We start from the raw sequence: 17689 nt of genomic DNA, 5'->3' as shown, positions 1-17689 counted from the left end.
TCATATGTTAACAGCTGCTACTGTTGACAATTCTGCAATATAAATTTACAAATCGTGGACAAATAAATTCCTGGTGGAAACGAAGATTGCAAAAATGAAAAAAAAAAAAAAAAAAAAGAGGAAAAACAAAACATGGAACCTTTCCTGCAAACCCCCATCCACTTTGAATTTTATTAATTATAGGCGAGCTAGAGTAAGAACCCATTCTATCAGATACAAAGTCGAAAAAGAATCTTTGATTAAATTCACCTTTTCGGCTAATAAAAATACTGACATTAGACTGATCTGGAGAAAAAATAAAACAGTTAAATGGTAAATTTCCTTCGTTATTCAATCTCTGAGGAGATTTCTAAGGAAACACGTTTGGAATTCGAGGCAAAAAGCCTAGCTACTCCTCCATGAGCTCTATTAATGTGAAATCTATCTTACCCGAGGGACTACAATTTTTGATTTAAATGTAGTCTTGAGGTGATAAATTCACTTCTTGTAAGCAAATAATGACAGGTTTTTAGCGTGAAGTAGCCCATTGATATTATCCATGTTGCCTCGAAAATCTATGCAATTCCATTATATGATGTGCTCCATTATTTGCTTTTTAAGAGGAAGATGAATCTATCTGCTTTTCATGAGTGGTTATTTTATAGCCGTTATGTTTTGATTTCTATTTTCTAGGAAAATTGGGGCATCCTGGTACATTGCTATCTTCAATATCCTTGCTTTAATACAGAACATCTAGTTTCTATATCATCTGCATGTATTTCGAGCAGTTTTTCTTGACTATTTATGTCATCTACATCTCTGCTTGCTGGGTTTGAGTTTCACCTCAATGCAATCTGATTTTTGTGATGTATCTACTACTTGGCAGTGGGGAACGCTTTGGATGGAAAAATTGTTACTGCTTTGTGGTCTACTAGTTGCTGTTTAGATGGATGCTGAATCGAGATGTTCGAGCCCAGTGTGCGATCAACTTGTCTATAGAGATCAAAACACACATAGAACCGATTGGTGACTATCGGTATCAAAATGAAGTGTACTTTGGGAAGCATTTTAATTGTTTTATTCACACATTTTACTTTTTTTCTTGCTTCTTGATCACAAACATTATTTTCAGTCTTATATTTTTGTATTTCTTCCCCAACTCACAGAGATCACAATCTTTAAAGTGGACCGGATGGTTGCTCATTCAATTAGAACATTGTGGAGATGGTGCCTTGTATTCTATTTCTATATGAGTTTTAAACCCAGATTTTCGGCATGTTGCATTACTACGGCATTCAGTTTGGAAGTAATCAATTTCTGGCATGTGGAACATCTTATGGGGATTGGGTTAAAGGGTCGAACGCGGTAGTTAAGTAACTTGCTCTGACTGAAGCTGGTAAATGTGGTGTACTGCAGGTTAAGATCATGTTGCATGTTGGGTTTAATCTGCCCTGTTTTCTTATCGTGATTCATCTAGCTTGAGTTACATTTTTGATCTGGTACTTAGCATTAGTAGAGGCATATGATGCAAGAAAGCAAGCTTATGCAGCATCAGCCAAAAAAAAAAAAAATCTTCCACTTCACCCTTCCGTTCGTTCGAAATACCTGTCCGACTGAGCCTTAAATTTATTTAGGCTATCAATTTCCACAACAAGGGAAGGACGTGTGTTCCACCAACCAACTACCCGCTGGCTAAAGACAAATTCTATTTGTCTTTAATGTCTTTCCTCAATTTGAATTTATGCCCTCTCAGGTGATTATTCTGAGCAAAAGGAAGAATCCCATCAGCATTGAGCATGCTCTAACCATTCAAGGTTGTACAAATTTTTATACATCTCAATCAGATCACCTCGCCGGTGCCTAGTCTCCAGACACTGTAATTTGCAAAACTTAAGCCTTTCTTCGTAAGAGCACCCCTTTGTTCCATTCACTAATCTTTTTGCCCTTCTCTGTACTCGTTTCAGCAGCTCTACATCCTTCTTGAAATGAGGCCTCTAGACCTGTATACAGTACTCAAGGTGTGGCCTGACCATTGCCTTATACAAGGGAATAATCACCTCCTTATCCCTGCTAGAAAAATTCCTGTATATCATTGACAAGACACCATGAGCTACTCTTGCAGCCCATCTGCACTGCTCAGAGAACTTCATATCCGCCTGCACAATTACCCCCAGGTCATTTTCTTTCCCTACCACTGTCACTGTAGTACCAGAGTTAATACGTTGCTCTGTGGTTGCTGATTCGCATATGTAGTATTTTACATTTGTCAATGTTAAACTTCATTTGCCACCTCTCAGCCCATCCGCTCAACCTTTTCGGATACTGTTGTAGCAGCATAGTGCCAGCAGTGTCCTTAACAACCCTGCTAACCTTTGTATCATCTGCAAACTTGGACATTAAGCTTGATATACCATCATCAATATTATTTATTGATGATGGTATATCAAGTATGAGCAGCGTCAAGTATGAGATTGTATATCAAATATGACCACGATGAGCAGAGTCCATTGATTACCACTCTCTGTCTTCTCCCACTCAACCACACTTTTATCAATAGCAGCAATTTTCCTCCAATGCCACACTTCTCCAATTTGTGCAGCAGTCTTACATGTGCAACAGTATCAAAAGCCTTTCTAAGATCCAAGTATATTATATCAAAGTTATGCCCTGCATCCAGCTCTTTTGTGACTGCATCATAGTATCCAATCAAATTGGTCAGGCAAGACTTCCCCTTAACAAACCATGCTGTGTCAGAGTTATAACTGAAGTCTTGTCTAGATGATCCTGCAATGCTTCTTTAACCAGTGCCTCCATTAATTTTCCAGGAACAGAAGTTAAACTCACAGGTCTATAATTACTTGTTTCAGCCTTTGATCCTCCTTTTGTGAATTGGGGTCACATTTGCACACGTCCAGTCTATCGGTACAACCCCTGAGTCCAAGGAAGCTGTCATAATTATGGCTAAGGGTTTGCTTACTTCCTTTGCTGCCACCTTTAATATAACTGGATAGATCCCATCTACCCCAGGTGCCTTTCTTGTGTTTATCTTCAACAATTGCTCCTCCACTTTACTCTCAGTTATTACAAGATTCTCTAGCTTACTGCCAGAGTTGAATACACCTCTAAATAGCTGAATTTCCTCGCTGAATAGCTCCTCTTGTGTGAATGTCGATGCAAAATATTCATTTAGTTTGTTAGCTACCTGAGCAGGATCATCAACAGTTGAACCAACGATATCAAGTGGACCAATCTGATCCATCCCCTTCCTTCTAGAGTTTACATAAGTAAAGAACTCTTTGCTGTTTTTCTTTGCATCCCTTGCCAAATATATCTCGTAATCTGCCTTCGCCTGCCTAACCTCCTTTGTAGTTTGGTTACAGATCAACTTGTATCTATCATCGGCTTCTGTGTCACGTTTTAATGTATATGTATCCCATGCATTTTTCTTCTCTGCCATATGTCTCATTAGTTCATCTGACATCCACTTACGCCTAAACCTTGAACAATATTTCTTAGTTGGTATGTAAAGCCTAGTAGCTTCCAAGATAAGTTCTTTGAATGCTTCCCATATTGAATTTGCTGTTAGTAACATCATCAGTTTGGTCCGAGCATATAGAATTTAAATACTGTCTCAGGCCATCATAGTCTTCTTTACGAAAACAATAACCCTTCCCTTTACCCCTAATGGTAGTTACCTCATTGAGTAAATCCCACTTCAGCACACTGTGGTCACTGCCACCTAGTGGTTCCTTTATCTGCAGATTTTTAATGCATGAAGAATCACTACTGATAATCAAATGAAGAGTATTACTCCCTCTAGTTGCCTCCCGAACATGCTGATGGAGAAAACAATCGTCCAATAAATCCACAAAAGCCTTGCTAGTGTGTGAGTGAGCAACCCAGAAATTCCAGTCAATATCTGGGAAATTAAAATCCCCCATTATAAGACTCTCTGATTTACTGGCCCACTCTATTTCCCTGTACAGTTTCTTATTATACTCATCAGAGTCATTAGGCCTATAGCAGACTCCTACTCTCAATTCTGATCTCCCAATGCTTATGTCACACCAAACTGACTCGACACTGCACTGTCCAGCAATGTCGACTGGCTTCACTTCTTTGGAATTTATGTATTTCGTAACTAATAGCATAACCCCTCCTACCTTCCTATCCAGTCTATCCTTTCTGTAGACGTTGTACTCCCTAAATTTCAGTTCTGCATTCCTGATATCTGTGTGACTCCACGCTTCTGATATCACAACAATATCCGCCTTTGATGCTTTGAGCAATACTTCAAATTCATCAATTTTATTTACCAAACCCCTAGCATTGGTGTACACGCAAGTATGCATGCACCTGTTCCTATTCTTAGCTACCCTAACAAAATCCATGTGTTTACTTGTACCGCAATGACTCCCAGCAGTCTCTGAAACCCCAACACCCCTCGCTCCAGGTCGATACTTATTCTAATAGAAGTTGTGCAAGAATCACCTTCACCTCTGCCAGTGGCTACTGTTAAACTATTAGTCCTTGTATCCCCCCAAGCTAGCAGTTTTCCGACCCAATTAACACTGCCTCGAGAGCATCAGCAAATATTCTTGCACCGTTTCTATATAAGTGTATCCCATCCCTGTAGAAGCAGTCTCTCCTGTTAACAAGTACAAACCAGGCAGAAAAAAATTCTACCCCTTGAACCTTGCACAATCTTTCCAAGGCCGAACTGATCGACAAGGCTCTCTTCATATACTCCCTCATTAATATTAGCATTAGTAGAGTAATACAATGCAAAGAAGCCACAGACGTTGGCCAAAAAGATGTAGATAAGAAAATACAAAACATATACTTCTTTTCTCATGTAGGTAACTGTCCAGTTAACGTTTGAATTTTTTCAAACTATCAGCCTCAATTACCTGCACTAATACAACTAACACTTCGTCGACTATTTCTTCTTCAGAAATTCTAATGAATCCCATTCAGTGATCACTCCCTTGAAACAATTCATTGTGGTATATGGGGTGAATTGAATTGTAATTTTTCTTAAGGAAAATTCTTAATAGTAGCTTGGCATGTCTTCGGTTAGAGATCGTTATTAGTAAATCTCCTTTTTGGGTGATCGTGCTGTATTTTCGAGGCTCCTCAAAATAATGAAACAGGAGAGTTTGCTCACAGAAAATATTCTGTTCTAACAAAAAATATAGTGTCTGAAAGAGAATGTAATGGCGAAGAAAAATTTCTTTTCTGACTTCCTTTACTGTATGTAAGGGAGAATTCTTCTGAATTTGATGTAACTTAAATACGCTAAAATTAAAATTAAACAGAAAATAAATTCCTTGCTAGGAAGAAGCTTTTGAGATCGAACTGGGATCGTTGACGATGCAATGTTTTGGCACCCGTGGCCCCATCCTTTCCTAACAATCCATTATTTTTAGGCCACCTGAATAATTAAATTCATCTGCCGTGTTGTGTGTTATGCCTGTTAATTGCTTGTGTTCTGCGGTCGATTTGTCTATTTCCTGACGTAAAACCCGAATTTCTTCGGGGAACAACCTTGTTATCTACGCCTGAGACAGATTAACTCAGCCCCGGAATGGAAAAAGCCCATCAGAATTTCTCGCATCATCGACGGGATTTGAAACCAGGCCTTTTCACTTGGTGTGGGGAGGACGGTGACGATACTATTGTCCTACACGCGCAGACAATCCTGTCCTACTGTCTGCGATCGTTGCACAATGGTTATAATTGCTATCCTCCCCACACTGATTGGAAAATATCCGTGTGGAAATCCTGTCAATGACTCGAGGAACTTTTACTGGTCATTTTCACCCCTTTGGCTGAGTTCCGTTTGTCTCAGGATTGAACAGCAAAGTCCCCCGTGAAGCTTGGGTTTTCCTTCCAGAATAACAGGCAAATCGACCAGAGAACTTACGCAATTTATGGATATATAGCACGTGGTCAGATGAGTTAGTTCTCGCATGGGTCTAATATGAAACATTTTGAACATCCTGTACACATCGTACTCACCATATTCAAATTCTGCATCGCTTATGTGTGAGTAGCATAAAGGAAAAAAAAATCCCTATTTTTTTCCTTTTCGTTAATAACTCTAACGCAACCGATGGATTCGCTTGTTGCGTGATGGCCCTCAGTAAGTCTGCTGATGTCCGACACCTTGCTCTATATCCAAAAAGCAGCAGTGTAAGGGTGCGTACACGTAGAACGCAGGCAGTCACTTATCTGGAACCAACAGCGATATGCAACTGATACTTCTCAGTGGCTATGAACGCAGGTAAGCGGTAAACCGGCGTTCTACGGTTAAGCACCCTAAGAATCACTCTCAACTCTGCCTGTCTGCCAGCAACCGCAGGTAGAGTAGAATCACTTTCACCTCTACCTCCAGCGCTGTCGGGTAGTTGCTGATGAAATAAGGATGATTGCCTTGGAGCATTGTATAGACATGGTTTGTATCCAGGAGCCATTTTATTCCTCAAACGTGGGAAGGCAGCCCATAAAATTATGGGTTTTCCTTCTTCTACCAGAATAGTAGAAGCTGCTGTTTTTGCAAGAACTGTTCTCAGAGCCTTTCTTTGAGAGGCAAACCTGCCTAAAGCTCAGGAATACTATGTGAACTCTCTGCATGGAAATCGCCTTGAGGAACTTCTATAGCCCTACTCTACAAGCTCAGATTCTACTAGGGAAGAAGTTAAATCAGACTATATATTTCCTGAACAGTTGGACTACTGGACAAAAACCCATTGAAGTCACACAGCCAAGAGAAACATTTTTAAAGAACTGCAGTTTTCAATAGCATTATATATCAGTTATCCTATTAAGTTTAGCATTAACAAGGAAATAAACTGTTAACATTGATTACACTATTTACATTACAGTGAGGTTTACCAGTCTCTCTGTTTGACAGTTCTAGCAAAAGAATTTGAAAATTTTTTTCAAAGAAAAAAAGTTTTTTTTTCTTTGAAAAAAAAAAAGAAAAAAAATTTTTGTAAAGAAAAAAAGTCTTTACAATTGTATAAAACAGAAATACATGTAACTAATGTTGCTGTAAAAACGACCGTAAATAATTTTCAAATTCTTTTGCTAGAACTGTCAAACAGAGAGACTGGTAAACCTCACTGTAATGTAAATAGTGTAATCAATGTTAACAGTTTATTTCCTTGTTAATGCTAAACTTAATAGGATAACTGATATATAATGCTATTGAAAACTGCAGTTCTTTAAAAATGTTTGTCTTGGCTGTGTGACTTCAATGGGTTTTTGGAGCTCCAGCCTTTTTTTTTTTTTTGCGGGCTCTAAGGCCTGGACAGCCTGGGAGCGGGATAGCTGGCACACACTGGTATTGCACTACCTCCATGGGTACGGGATTTTGTGCACTTTGGCACGTAAGAGGAAGAAAGGGGAACTCGGCTACTCGTAGGCACCAGGCAGCAGCTGCCCAGGTGTTGGCTGCTCCTTTGCCGAGGTCCTACATTCAATACAGATCCACTAGGTGGAGATGGGCTATGCCTAGGGGCCACCCTTTATACCAGAACACACATGTGTTTTGTACGGTGTCCTCAACTGTTTTCTGAAGAAAAATATGTATGCTAGGATAATTATATATGAGAATGAAAATGTACATAAATTTGTATATAAATTATTGTATATGTTTCTTGAGATTGTACATAATATTTCAGTGTGTAAATAAATGAAAAAAAAAAAAGCCTGCAGCAGCTGCTAATCTGTTAGTCTGAATAACCGAGACTACTAGTTTTCTGACTGCCTAGCACCATCAGAAAATATTCCTACATTCCTTATATTTAGATCTTCCATCCCTGTGAATCAGTCTTTCTTGTAAACATGCACAGGACTGAAATTTAATTAATCAACAATTACTTAATGTTTCATACAAAATTTTAAATAATTAAATTAAAACTTACCTCCATATTCGATGCAACACATACTGAGAAATAACAAACGCTTTTTTCTTAATTATTACGTGATTTGTCACTGAGTAACTTATAACGACCCCACTAAAATTAAAGGAAAGGAAATTAATTATTACATGTTCGTAAACATATCTGTGCAATGCAGAATAACGAAATTAGTATTAATATTAATTGTGGAATATGAAAAATAAAGCAAGGGAGAGCTAATTTACACACCATCAACAACAAAAGATTATCCTCCATCATTTGTGCATTCCTTTTCAAACAATCCCTCGAATCCTAAAATTTGTTAAGACTGTCCACTACCACAGCACCAGATGGAAGTGTTTTCTAATAATACGTTAACCTCTGGATGAAAGCAAATTTTCGCACATGTGTCCTGAAACCGTCCGTTTTCAATTTATGTTCTGTTATTCGCGTTGTCCAAGAAAGCGTTGGAATACTATCATCATTAGGTTTACTCAATCCATTTTAACCTTTAATCACTTGAATTAATTCTCCTCACAGGTCCTCCCCTATTAGTGCAGGCATATGATCGTCAAAAAAGGGAGGCTTGTATATCTTTTGCCTTTCTTTAGATGGGTGGTTGATTAAATTCCCTATGGGAATAATCAGTTCACTGTAATTTACCATTTCAATTAACCCTTATTCTAGTTGCCTCCTGGGCTTTTGCCAATATGAAACTAGTTCTCAGCTGTGAATTGTATCTGAATCTCTTCCCAAGGTTAGTACTGTATGTTATTCACGTTAATAAAAAACAAGTCATCTCAGCAATTCAACAAAAATTGCTGACGGCGTATGCACCTCCACCAAAAGGAGGTGAGTCGCCTTATCCATCGAACTATACCTGGCGTCCGAAGACACCTTTCACAAAATCGAGAAACAGGCCGAATGCAATTTTATCAATACACAGTTTCAACAAAGTGGACTGAGAGAGAGTGAGCATCCCACCCTCCAGCCTCGCTCAGAGATCTGAGAAATAAGGACATTCGAGCAAAATGCGAAGGCTGGTTTCCGGCTCTCCACAAGAGCATATTCTGAGGTCTCGTGTCCCGACTGGAGCATCCTCGACTTCAAGTCATATCCGGTCTGGATTTAGCAGGCAGACAAGCCAAAACGGAGCCAAGGTATGAACAGAGGGAATAAAGGCGTATAAATGACGACCCTTCTCAGAATTGGTCCATTGATTTTGCCATATGGCCTTCAATTCATCATTGATTCTCCCCACTCAGATGTTAACTTCAAGGCAACATCTCTGGTCCAACCGGGCACGACCAGACGCTGAAAGCCAGTAGATAAACCACTCTCTTCAAGGAATACCTCAGGTAGGCCTGAGCTACAAGCTGATCAGCTAGAATTTTATTGCCTAATACGCATGGTGCATCGGTAGTCACTGTTTTACAAACCATAGAAAGCCGAGAACAGCAGACCTCTGTGCAGAGAGAAGGATCTGTCGAATATGAAGGTTTTCAACTCTCCTCCCCAAGCTCCAGTCGCATATGTCAGGATTGGGACAAAAATGTTATCGTAAAGGAGGTGCAGGGCTCCTCTCTTAATTCTCCAATCCACCCGGGTGACACGCGGAAGCTTGACGCATGTTCGCTTCTCCCTCTCCTGAAGTAACTGTCATGAGCCAAAAATCAGTCCCTCCTCAAATTGCACTCCTAGGTACATAACCTTACAGACCACTCGAAGAGAGAAATCCTGGAAACGTCAAACAGGGAGCGGCGTCCAGCTGATGCATTCCCTCAGTAACACAGCCATCGATCTTTGCTCACAAATCCATAGCTTAATCAGGGAGATTCGTGATGATAGTCCGGCTAAATAGACTTAGCCCGCTCCTCAAGCTCCTTGCGGGAGTCTAATACCCATTTCCATAGGGTTCTCTCAACGACTTAGCTCTATGGTGAACTCTCTGCACAGATCTTGTCTGGTCTGTGTACGATGTTGTAACAGTCACTTGTCTTTGTTGTAATAGTCCTTCAGAAGGCGGTAGAGATTCCTGTGGCAAAGGAACGCTCTAGCCTTGTGGAGGACACTGCCGCAGCACAGAGCATCGAACACTCCTGTAAGTCCATGGCATCTGCGTGCGTGTGTACATCGTCTCTACCTTAGCAGAATGGGATCATTATTGCGGTAAAGAGAAGTCCGGATAAGACGCCATCCTGTAGAACTCCTACATGGACTTGTCGTTGGAGGATCTGACTCTCTGTATGGAAATAAATGGACCGATAAATAAGTAGGGACTGCAGGAACTTGTAAGATGTAGATCTTACAAATTAAAATAGAAATATTTGTTTTGCTAAAATAACTCCAGGAAGGGCGATGGAAAACGGTATTAATTAAAGATAGTAAGTATTCAGATTGGATATTTAGTTTTAATGTAAATAAAGTAAAAATTGGAAAAACACTGGATTTGGGAATGGACAGTTTTTTAGACGTGTGAATTAAAATAGCGGCTAAAGGAAAAGAAGTAATTTAAATAATACAAGAGAGCAAACAGGAACAGCAAGACTCGGTAGAGGGTGCCATTTGAGAACAGTCGTGAAAGGGTTGTTGAGGGCAAGAACAATAGGACCGTAAAATGGGATACTCAGCGTCTCTTTTGATCTAAGCCATCATTAGAAAATAAACAGGAAATTAGTGGACGTCCAGTGTTCGCATCAGAAAGAAATGGCGTTAGGGTGACGGATATTTGGATTAAATTCAATATATTTAGCAGAGGTGTGAATACGAAAATTAGTGTTTTGGAGGTGACCCGGCAAACATGAAAAGGTCATACTGCTGTGTGAAAAAAATAATTTCTAGAGAAGGGTTGGTTTGGAAGCTAGGGAGACAGCTGGGGTGAGTTGTTTTAGCAAATAGGAAGGAATGGTAAATTAAGCAGAGTATGAGGATTGGTTGGAGTCCTTGGCGGAGGCGCTACAAATTTGAGGGAAAGAGTAAAGTTCGGGGGGAGTAATTTGAGAAAGTGTTCACTCTGTATCTGATTTCTTTGTGGTCTAAGAAGATAAATTCGTGTTTTGCGGGTTGAAATGAAGTAGATATTTTGGTGATCAGAGTTCACATCTCGTGATAGCATGATGAAAAAAGAAAAAAAAAAAAGTGAGAGAAATAAAGCCTGGTCCCGCATCGGAGGGCAGTGATAGGCTGTGAAGGCGGTGGTTAAGTTTTAAAGATAAGTGAGTCAAGAAGATGAAGTGTGGTCGAGAGTTCTTGAAGCTACGTTGGAAAGAGTGGATTGTGGCTTTTTTTTTTTTTTTGAATGTGAGGGTACAGGTTCAGATAGGAGAGCTTAGTAATGTAGACCCCTGTAAAGAGTCTGAAGGAAATCTCGCGAAGGAACTAATCATGGGTTCTAGTTCTGATCGCAGAAAATGAGCCAAGTATCCACACCTGTGAATATATCGTCTACACAAGAAGGTGCGTCATGTCAAGAGTGCCCCAGAAGTGAACGCATGCCTGTCGGCCACTAAGAAAGCAGAGTGCCCAAGAAAGGGAAAGAAAGCCTGTCTGCCACGAACGAAGCCTGAACGCAAGAAAATTGGAAGTAGTAATCTGTTCCTGTTTTTTTTCTCGAATCCTGAACTCAAGGACTCATAACCTAGCTCTGTAAAGAATTGGGTGATTGTCCTTTTAAAAAGAGAACATTCCTGTTGTATTAGGCAAGTTAGTTACTAAGGCTGAGATAATTTGTTATGAATATAAATGATTTTGAAATACCGTAAGGATAGTAAAGAGGGATGACTAAGGTGGTAACTAGAGAGTACCTAAGGTGGAATGAGCGATTTGTAGTAAATATCACTGATGTAAGAGGTAGCAGTTGTAATAAATTTCATGGTGGTTAAAGGCTAAGCGATATAACAAAATATATAGAAAGAATAATAATAGTTGAAATGAGTTTAGTGATGTAAGTGATAAAATTGATAATGTAAGAGAGTGATTGAGTAATCGTTGACGATTCATATTAAGTAGGATACAACTGATATAAACTGATGTTAAAAATTTGTAATTCAGAATAGTTGATGAGAGAAATAGTGTAGCATACTGTAGTATGGTTCAAATATATGGAAATTGTTATGCTTGTATGTAATGATTTGTTTCTTTTATGTAAATGCTGTATATAATGTTCATTAAAAGTTTGTAAATAAATGTATGTCTTTAATGTTCAGCTAACACCCGCTTTATACACCCTAGAATCCAGAATTTTCTGTGAATTGCAGTCAGATTTGTGTAATGTTGGATGTTTAAGACCTCGGTAGGGTGTAGGTCTGCCAAAAAACCTAACCCCCACAATCTTCAGCAAGTTTCCTTTAATTTGGAAGGCGTGTTGCAGTAGGGCATGTACATTTAGGGTCTCAAACATCGGGGTCGCCTTTATATCAGCGTATATTATTGCAACTTCATTTCCGGCTTGGAAAGTGTTCAGTATCACGGTTTTCACTTTAAGGAGGTTCGTAATTGTTGATCAATTAGATATTGCATATTGAATTTGTTGAGACTCACTGGCCAGGATCTAATCCGTCAACTTTGGCTTTAGAGCTTTCTCCAGTATTTTCACGAGTGCAGATGCATTCGCTATAGGCTCGTTAGTGCTCCTTGAGTTTAGCGTTTGTAATTTTTGTAATGTCTCACCAGAGAACCAGTACTTCATGTTACGTCAATGTAAGACTCCTCTGCCAAGGAGGAGAAAGTGGGGAGCTGATCCGGATCGTTCAGTACCATCATCCCCGAGGAGGTTAGGAACTCTTTAAACTCCTCTCTTCCTCCCCAAAGACTGGATCTGGAATTTGTGTCCATTCCCACAATGATATTAGCCGAACGTAGCATGTACAGGACCCGCTCCAGATATTGTGTGAAGGCCTCTATACACTGTAAAGTAATACAGCAAGGTAAATGGTGCCCAGAGGCCCCACACACCATGTGAATCACACAATGATGTGACAGCAATAACCATAAGGTACGGGTTAAAATATCAATATTGCGGCGTATGGGATCTCCAAAGCTTCCACCACCCTGTACCGCCTCGGGTAGCCAACAGCATGGACGCAGTCTATAGGGCTCCTATAGCAACACCAGGTCGGTCTTTGCCTCCTTAATGACAAGTTTTAACTGCGAGGTTATAATCAGCGCCTTCTGTGCACTGATCTGCATGATTGTTACTGAGAAGAGATCATATCAGTCATTTTTTGTATTTATTAAACTTGGCGCTCCCAGCCAGCTTCTCTTGACACCTCTCCACCTATATAGAACACAATACAAATGCTCTATATAATACATGAAACATAACACAACAGGATAAAATAAAATAATACAATGCATATGTACTAAAACATCATATAAAGGAGATGATCACGTCATTCAAATCATTGCATCACAAGGAGATGCACCAGTTCCAGATGCAATAAGGAATGCTCAAAAGGAGGAGAGGCGCCTTCGTAGCCAGGTGGGAAGGCGCAGCAGTGCGTAGCACACGCTTCTTGATCTAGACCGGGATTCGAGCCCGTCACCACCAAATACGGAGGATGCGGAAAGGTCAGGGAATGACCACCGCATATCCCGGAGCAATATGGCCTTAGTTGCTAATGCTCCTAAAAAAAAAAAAAATAATAAAAAAATAACAACAAAATAGCTCAAAAGGAGATACACCACCTAATGGAGTCGCTGATGCACAAGGAGATGCTCCACCGAAAGATAATATAATATAAGGAATGCATCGCAAGTAGATGCACCCTCCAGTCAGTCAGTAACCGCAGCACAAAAGCAGCAGTCGGAGATGATGACTGATTAGCAGATACACCAATTTCAGATGCAGAGGATGCAGTCCAGCGAAGCCATTTCCTCACAAGGAGATGCCTTTAATAGGCTACATACCACAAGAAGATGTGTTGTCTTATATATGACGGCATCTAAACATTAGTTCAACTCCGCTACAGTACACTGTGATGAATACAGAACACTGTAAAATGACCAGATATGAGTACGATACAGTGGTATCGTCACGTCCTCCCCACACCGTGTGGAAAATTCCCAGTTTCGAATCCGGCGATGACGCAAGGAACTTTAATGAGCTTTTTTCACTCCGTGGCTGAGTTAATCGGTATCAGGCGTAGATAGCAAAGTTTTACCCCCAGAATCTGGGGTTTTATTTCCAGCAAAACAGACAAATCGACCACAGCACATACGAAATTAACAGGCATAAGACACACAGCACGGCAGATGAATTTCATTATTCAGGTGGCCTACAAATAATAGTTTAGTGTGTCTTATCACTGTTGTTTCTGGCCACTAAGCTGTTAAGGAGCAGCGATCACAAGGATGGCTACTCCCTACTATCAGCCCCTGCCACGAGGCGGTGGGCTACAACAATACGCATACTGTCAAACAAAGTGACAGGTAAGAATCCAGCATCCACTGGAGGAAAAATCAATTGAAATGGATGCAGCAGATCCCGTACCACTGGCTCCCAGTGGTACGGGATCTTGAAAAAAAAAAAAAATAAACAAAAAACCCCATCAGAATACTGAAAAGAGAAATGAGCACAGAACACTGAAAGTTTTATTGTGGATTCATCGTGTATCCTAATGAGGGATTTGCAATCAGTAGTCTAGTCGTTGTGGAAATCAGGAGGCAAAGCCTAGTAGCCGATTTTGTTTAATAAAATTTCATGTAGGCTGCCAGGACGACACATGGCAGAACAGAAGAATCATTCCAATTGATGCCAGAATCATAAAAAGAAGGGAACAACACATATAGTCAACGATGGTAGGTTCTTTGCTAAGTAGGGCAAAAATGTGTACGGGTTCTGTTTTTGAGCACGGAACAATATCATAAGAAATTGCAATTGAATTATAAGGCGGATATCCTGAGGGTAGGAAAGCAGGTTAGCTGGCGTCATCTGTTAAAGATTTCTTTTGAAAATTCTTGAAATATTTGAAAATTTTCCTTATTTGGAATTAAATCGTTTTCATTTCCAGGATAAAAAGAGGAGCGGTAGTTGAGATTTGTTGTCCTGGAAGATTGGGCAAGAATAAACATCTGTTGCAAGTCCTCGATACCACAGCATAAGCAAGAATCTGTAGAGGTGAGAAAAACTGTAGGAGTTTCGCATTCATGGATCCGTGACCTGTTATAAAGTACGATGTGCTGTGATGGGTATAGAACCATTTCTATAAAATGTTGGAACAGGTAAATGAATTGTTGGTTATAAACTTGGTAACAATACCTTTTAGTAGACGAGGACCACCTGGATTGCCAACAGTTGGTGAGAAGATTCGAGCATTTCTCTTTTTCTTTGTTTGGGTCAGCAGTTGCATCGACAGTAATAAGTATCCTTCTCCTCATATAATATCAAGGAACTTTATAAATAACAAGGAAGTCAGCGAGCAGGGTGGCTGCGATAGTTTGTAGCGACGGTGTGGAGACTGAACGGCATGTTCATAATATTGCCAAGAGAAAAGATCTCCGTGTAGTTTCCAGTTGGGATTTTACTCGGTAGACCCTTTTAATTGTGTTTCCTCTGATTTCAGAATTATGGATTACATTTTGCCTACTCCTCGGTTGACTGAATGATAGCTGATACACTTGGGGGCGTTCATATTCAACTCAATTCGCACTCAGGAACAGGTATGACCTTAAAGTATTTTCGGTTGCTCACGCAAATTTCAGATAGCAATTAGCAATATGCAGATTTTTATAGCTGTTTTTATCTTGCAGTGTAGAATTGATATCACCAGTGAGAATACTGATTTCCTTTCGTTTTTTTGGCCAAGCTCTAGATAATTTAAACTTTTACCCAGTTTAGAACACAAGCAACAAGAGTAGGAAGATCTACTGGCGACTAGCTTTTGCCACTTTCAGAGCAAGCTACTACTAGGCAATAGTGGACTGCATCACTGCCCATCGCGACAATATTCAGTATTAATATTACTAGTATTCTGAGAATAAATAGTTAAATTATAATAATCATAATTAAATTATAAATAACAGTGATTAAATTATAGAAAAAATATAAACAATTAATAAATCTGCATGGAAGAAAGGAATTAATTCAAATGAAATAATTTCTTCCTGTCGTGCAGGCCTAGTGCAATGCAGCATTTGAGCTGATTACATGAACTCCATCTGGGAGGGGAAATTCAACTTATGACCTGCGTGCTTTATTATAAAGCTGGATAATCTAAAGGAAAACTATTTTTCCAGTTTATATTTTACACTGTGTTCTTAGAATGTAGGAGAGAATTATATAATCAACAAATGACAATGGAGTCATCGAGATTTAAATAAAAACACCGACTTACCTTATAAAGAGGAAGCTATCGACCGAAGATGACCCATTATTTATCGGCACTAAGACAGGATTCCTCAAATATTCCACAACATTTTTCCCGTCCCCTATTTAAATGGGAGTAGAGCACTTTCAGTTATGACGAGTAATTATAAAAAAACAATAAATTTTTGTTTCAGAACTGAGTCTAAAGAAATTCCAGTTCACATTTCAACGAGAGAGAAAACATTAATGAAAGACCAAGTTACATATAAGCTTGAATTCAAATTGGTATTAAAAAGTAAACTAATTATCAAGAAACAAATGAGGCGAAGACACATGTGTACTAAGTAAAATAAAATGATAAAAAATAAGAGAAAGGAATCCTCACCCTCAGGAATGCAAGCACATAACACTTCACCCAAAAGCAAAGTATCCTCGCCGCCACAAAAAACACGAGTGCTATTTTCAACATAAGTAAAGACAAAGAATTCCCAAGCACCATCTGTTCAACGGGACATGGGCAGTTTTGCTCTCCTAAAAGGATCGAATTGTCGCGGTCACCTTTATGTCAACAGATACTTCTATTCGATCCAAATACAGAAAAATGTACAACTAAACTCCAAACGGAGAATATAGCGTGGCCACAAGACAATACAACAAACAAAATGCTAATCTGAACTTCGAATCGACATACCCAAACAAAATTGACGTTAATGTTATATATAATAAACAGAATTAACATAAATAAATAAAATAATTAATGCAAACGGAATGACTCTTTAAATAAATCTCCCGCTGCCAAGCGTTTCGAGTGGTCAATCGATTTCTCCGTGGTAATTAGCTCCTTTGAATATTAAAATTCCTGCGGATTATAGTTCTTCGGAAATTTCTCTCGTACACATCACAACCTAAAATAAAGTCAACCAACCAGAAAGGAAATCCACCTTTTTTATTATTATTATCTAAGCGCCAATTCGACTAGTATTTTACCTATTAAAGTCCCTTGTTCACTCGCTGGAACTTTTGCCTCCACGCGGCAGGACCATTAACTTGGAAAAAGGAAGCCATTCTCTCAAGGTTGGAAGGAGCAAAAATGGATAAAATAATACAGCCCGCTTATGCATTTCTTGATCTATATTTGAACAATAACGTGAACTGCAAGCATCAAATGTGAATAGAAAAAACATGAAAAAAGCTGTAATTATACCTTTCACTTTTCAAAAGTCTGCATCCCACGATAGATCAACCTGTCCCCATTTCTAATTCAAAAATTTCTTAAATGTGGTCCCTCCAAAAATGGTTCGTAGTTTGCAGTATGGCGGATCTTCTACTTTGAAACCGAAGATAAGCATGCAGGAAGACAACCAAATTGGCTACCTTATGAGGAATTCCCAAAAATGTTACCTCGCATGCCACCACAAACTCCCCTAAACTGGTTACAGCAGAGTGAGATCCGCTCGATGAACCAGAGCAAGAAATTCTACAAGAATAAAAAATATGA

General features: G+C 39.4%; 1 protein-coding gene across 1 annotated transcript in view; it reads right to left on the bottom strand.

Annotated features, from left to right (window-relative positions):
* Nucleotides 1-17689, bottom strand: part of LOC150087183 (nose resistant to fluoxetine protein 6-like) — a 132645-nt gene that overhangs the window by 54837 nt on the left and 60119 nt on the right. The window contains exons 7-8 of the mRNA XM_090372398.1: nucleotides 16220-16313; nucleotides 7911-8003 (exon numbers count right to left, since the gene is read on the bottom strand). Of these exons, the coding sequence (XP_090228524.1) occupies nucleotides 7911-8003; nucleotides 16220-16313 (187 nt within the window). The remainder of the gene's footprint in view (nucleotides 1-7910; nucleotides 8004-16219; nucleotides 16314-17689) is intronic.

Source organism: Mastigoproctus giganteus, chromosome 4, assembly GCF_048544385.1.
Source record: "Mastigoproctus giganteus isolate SK-2022 chromosome 4, ASM4854438v1, whole genome shotgun sequence".
Classification (NCBI taxonomy): domain Eukaryota; kingdom Metazoa; phylum Arthropoda; class Arachnida; order Uropygi; family Thelyphonidae; genus Mastigoproctus; species Mastigoproctus giganteus.
This window is presented reverse-complemented; position numbering and strand designations above follow the sequence as displayed.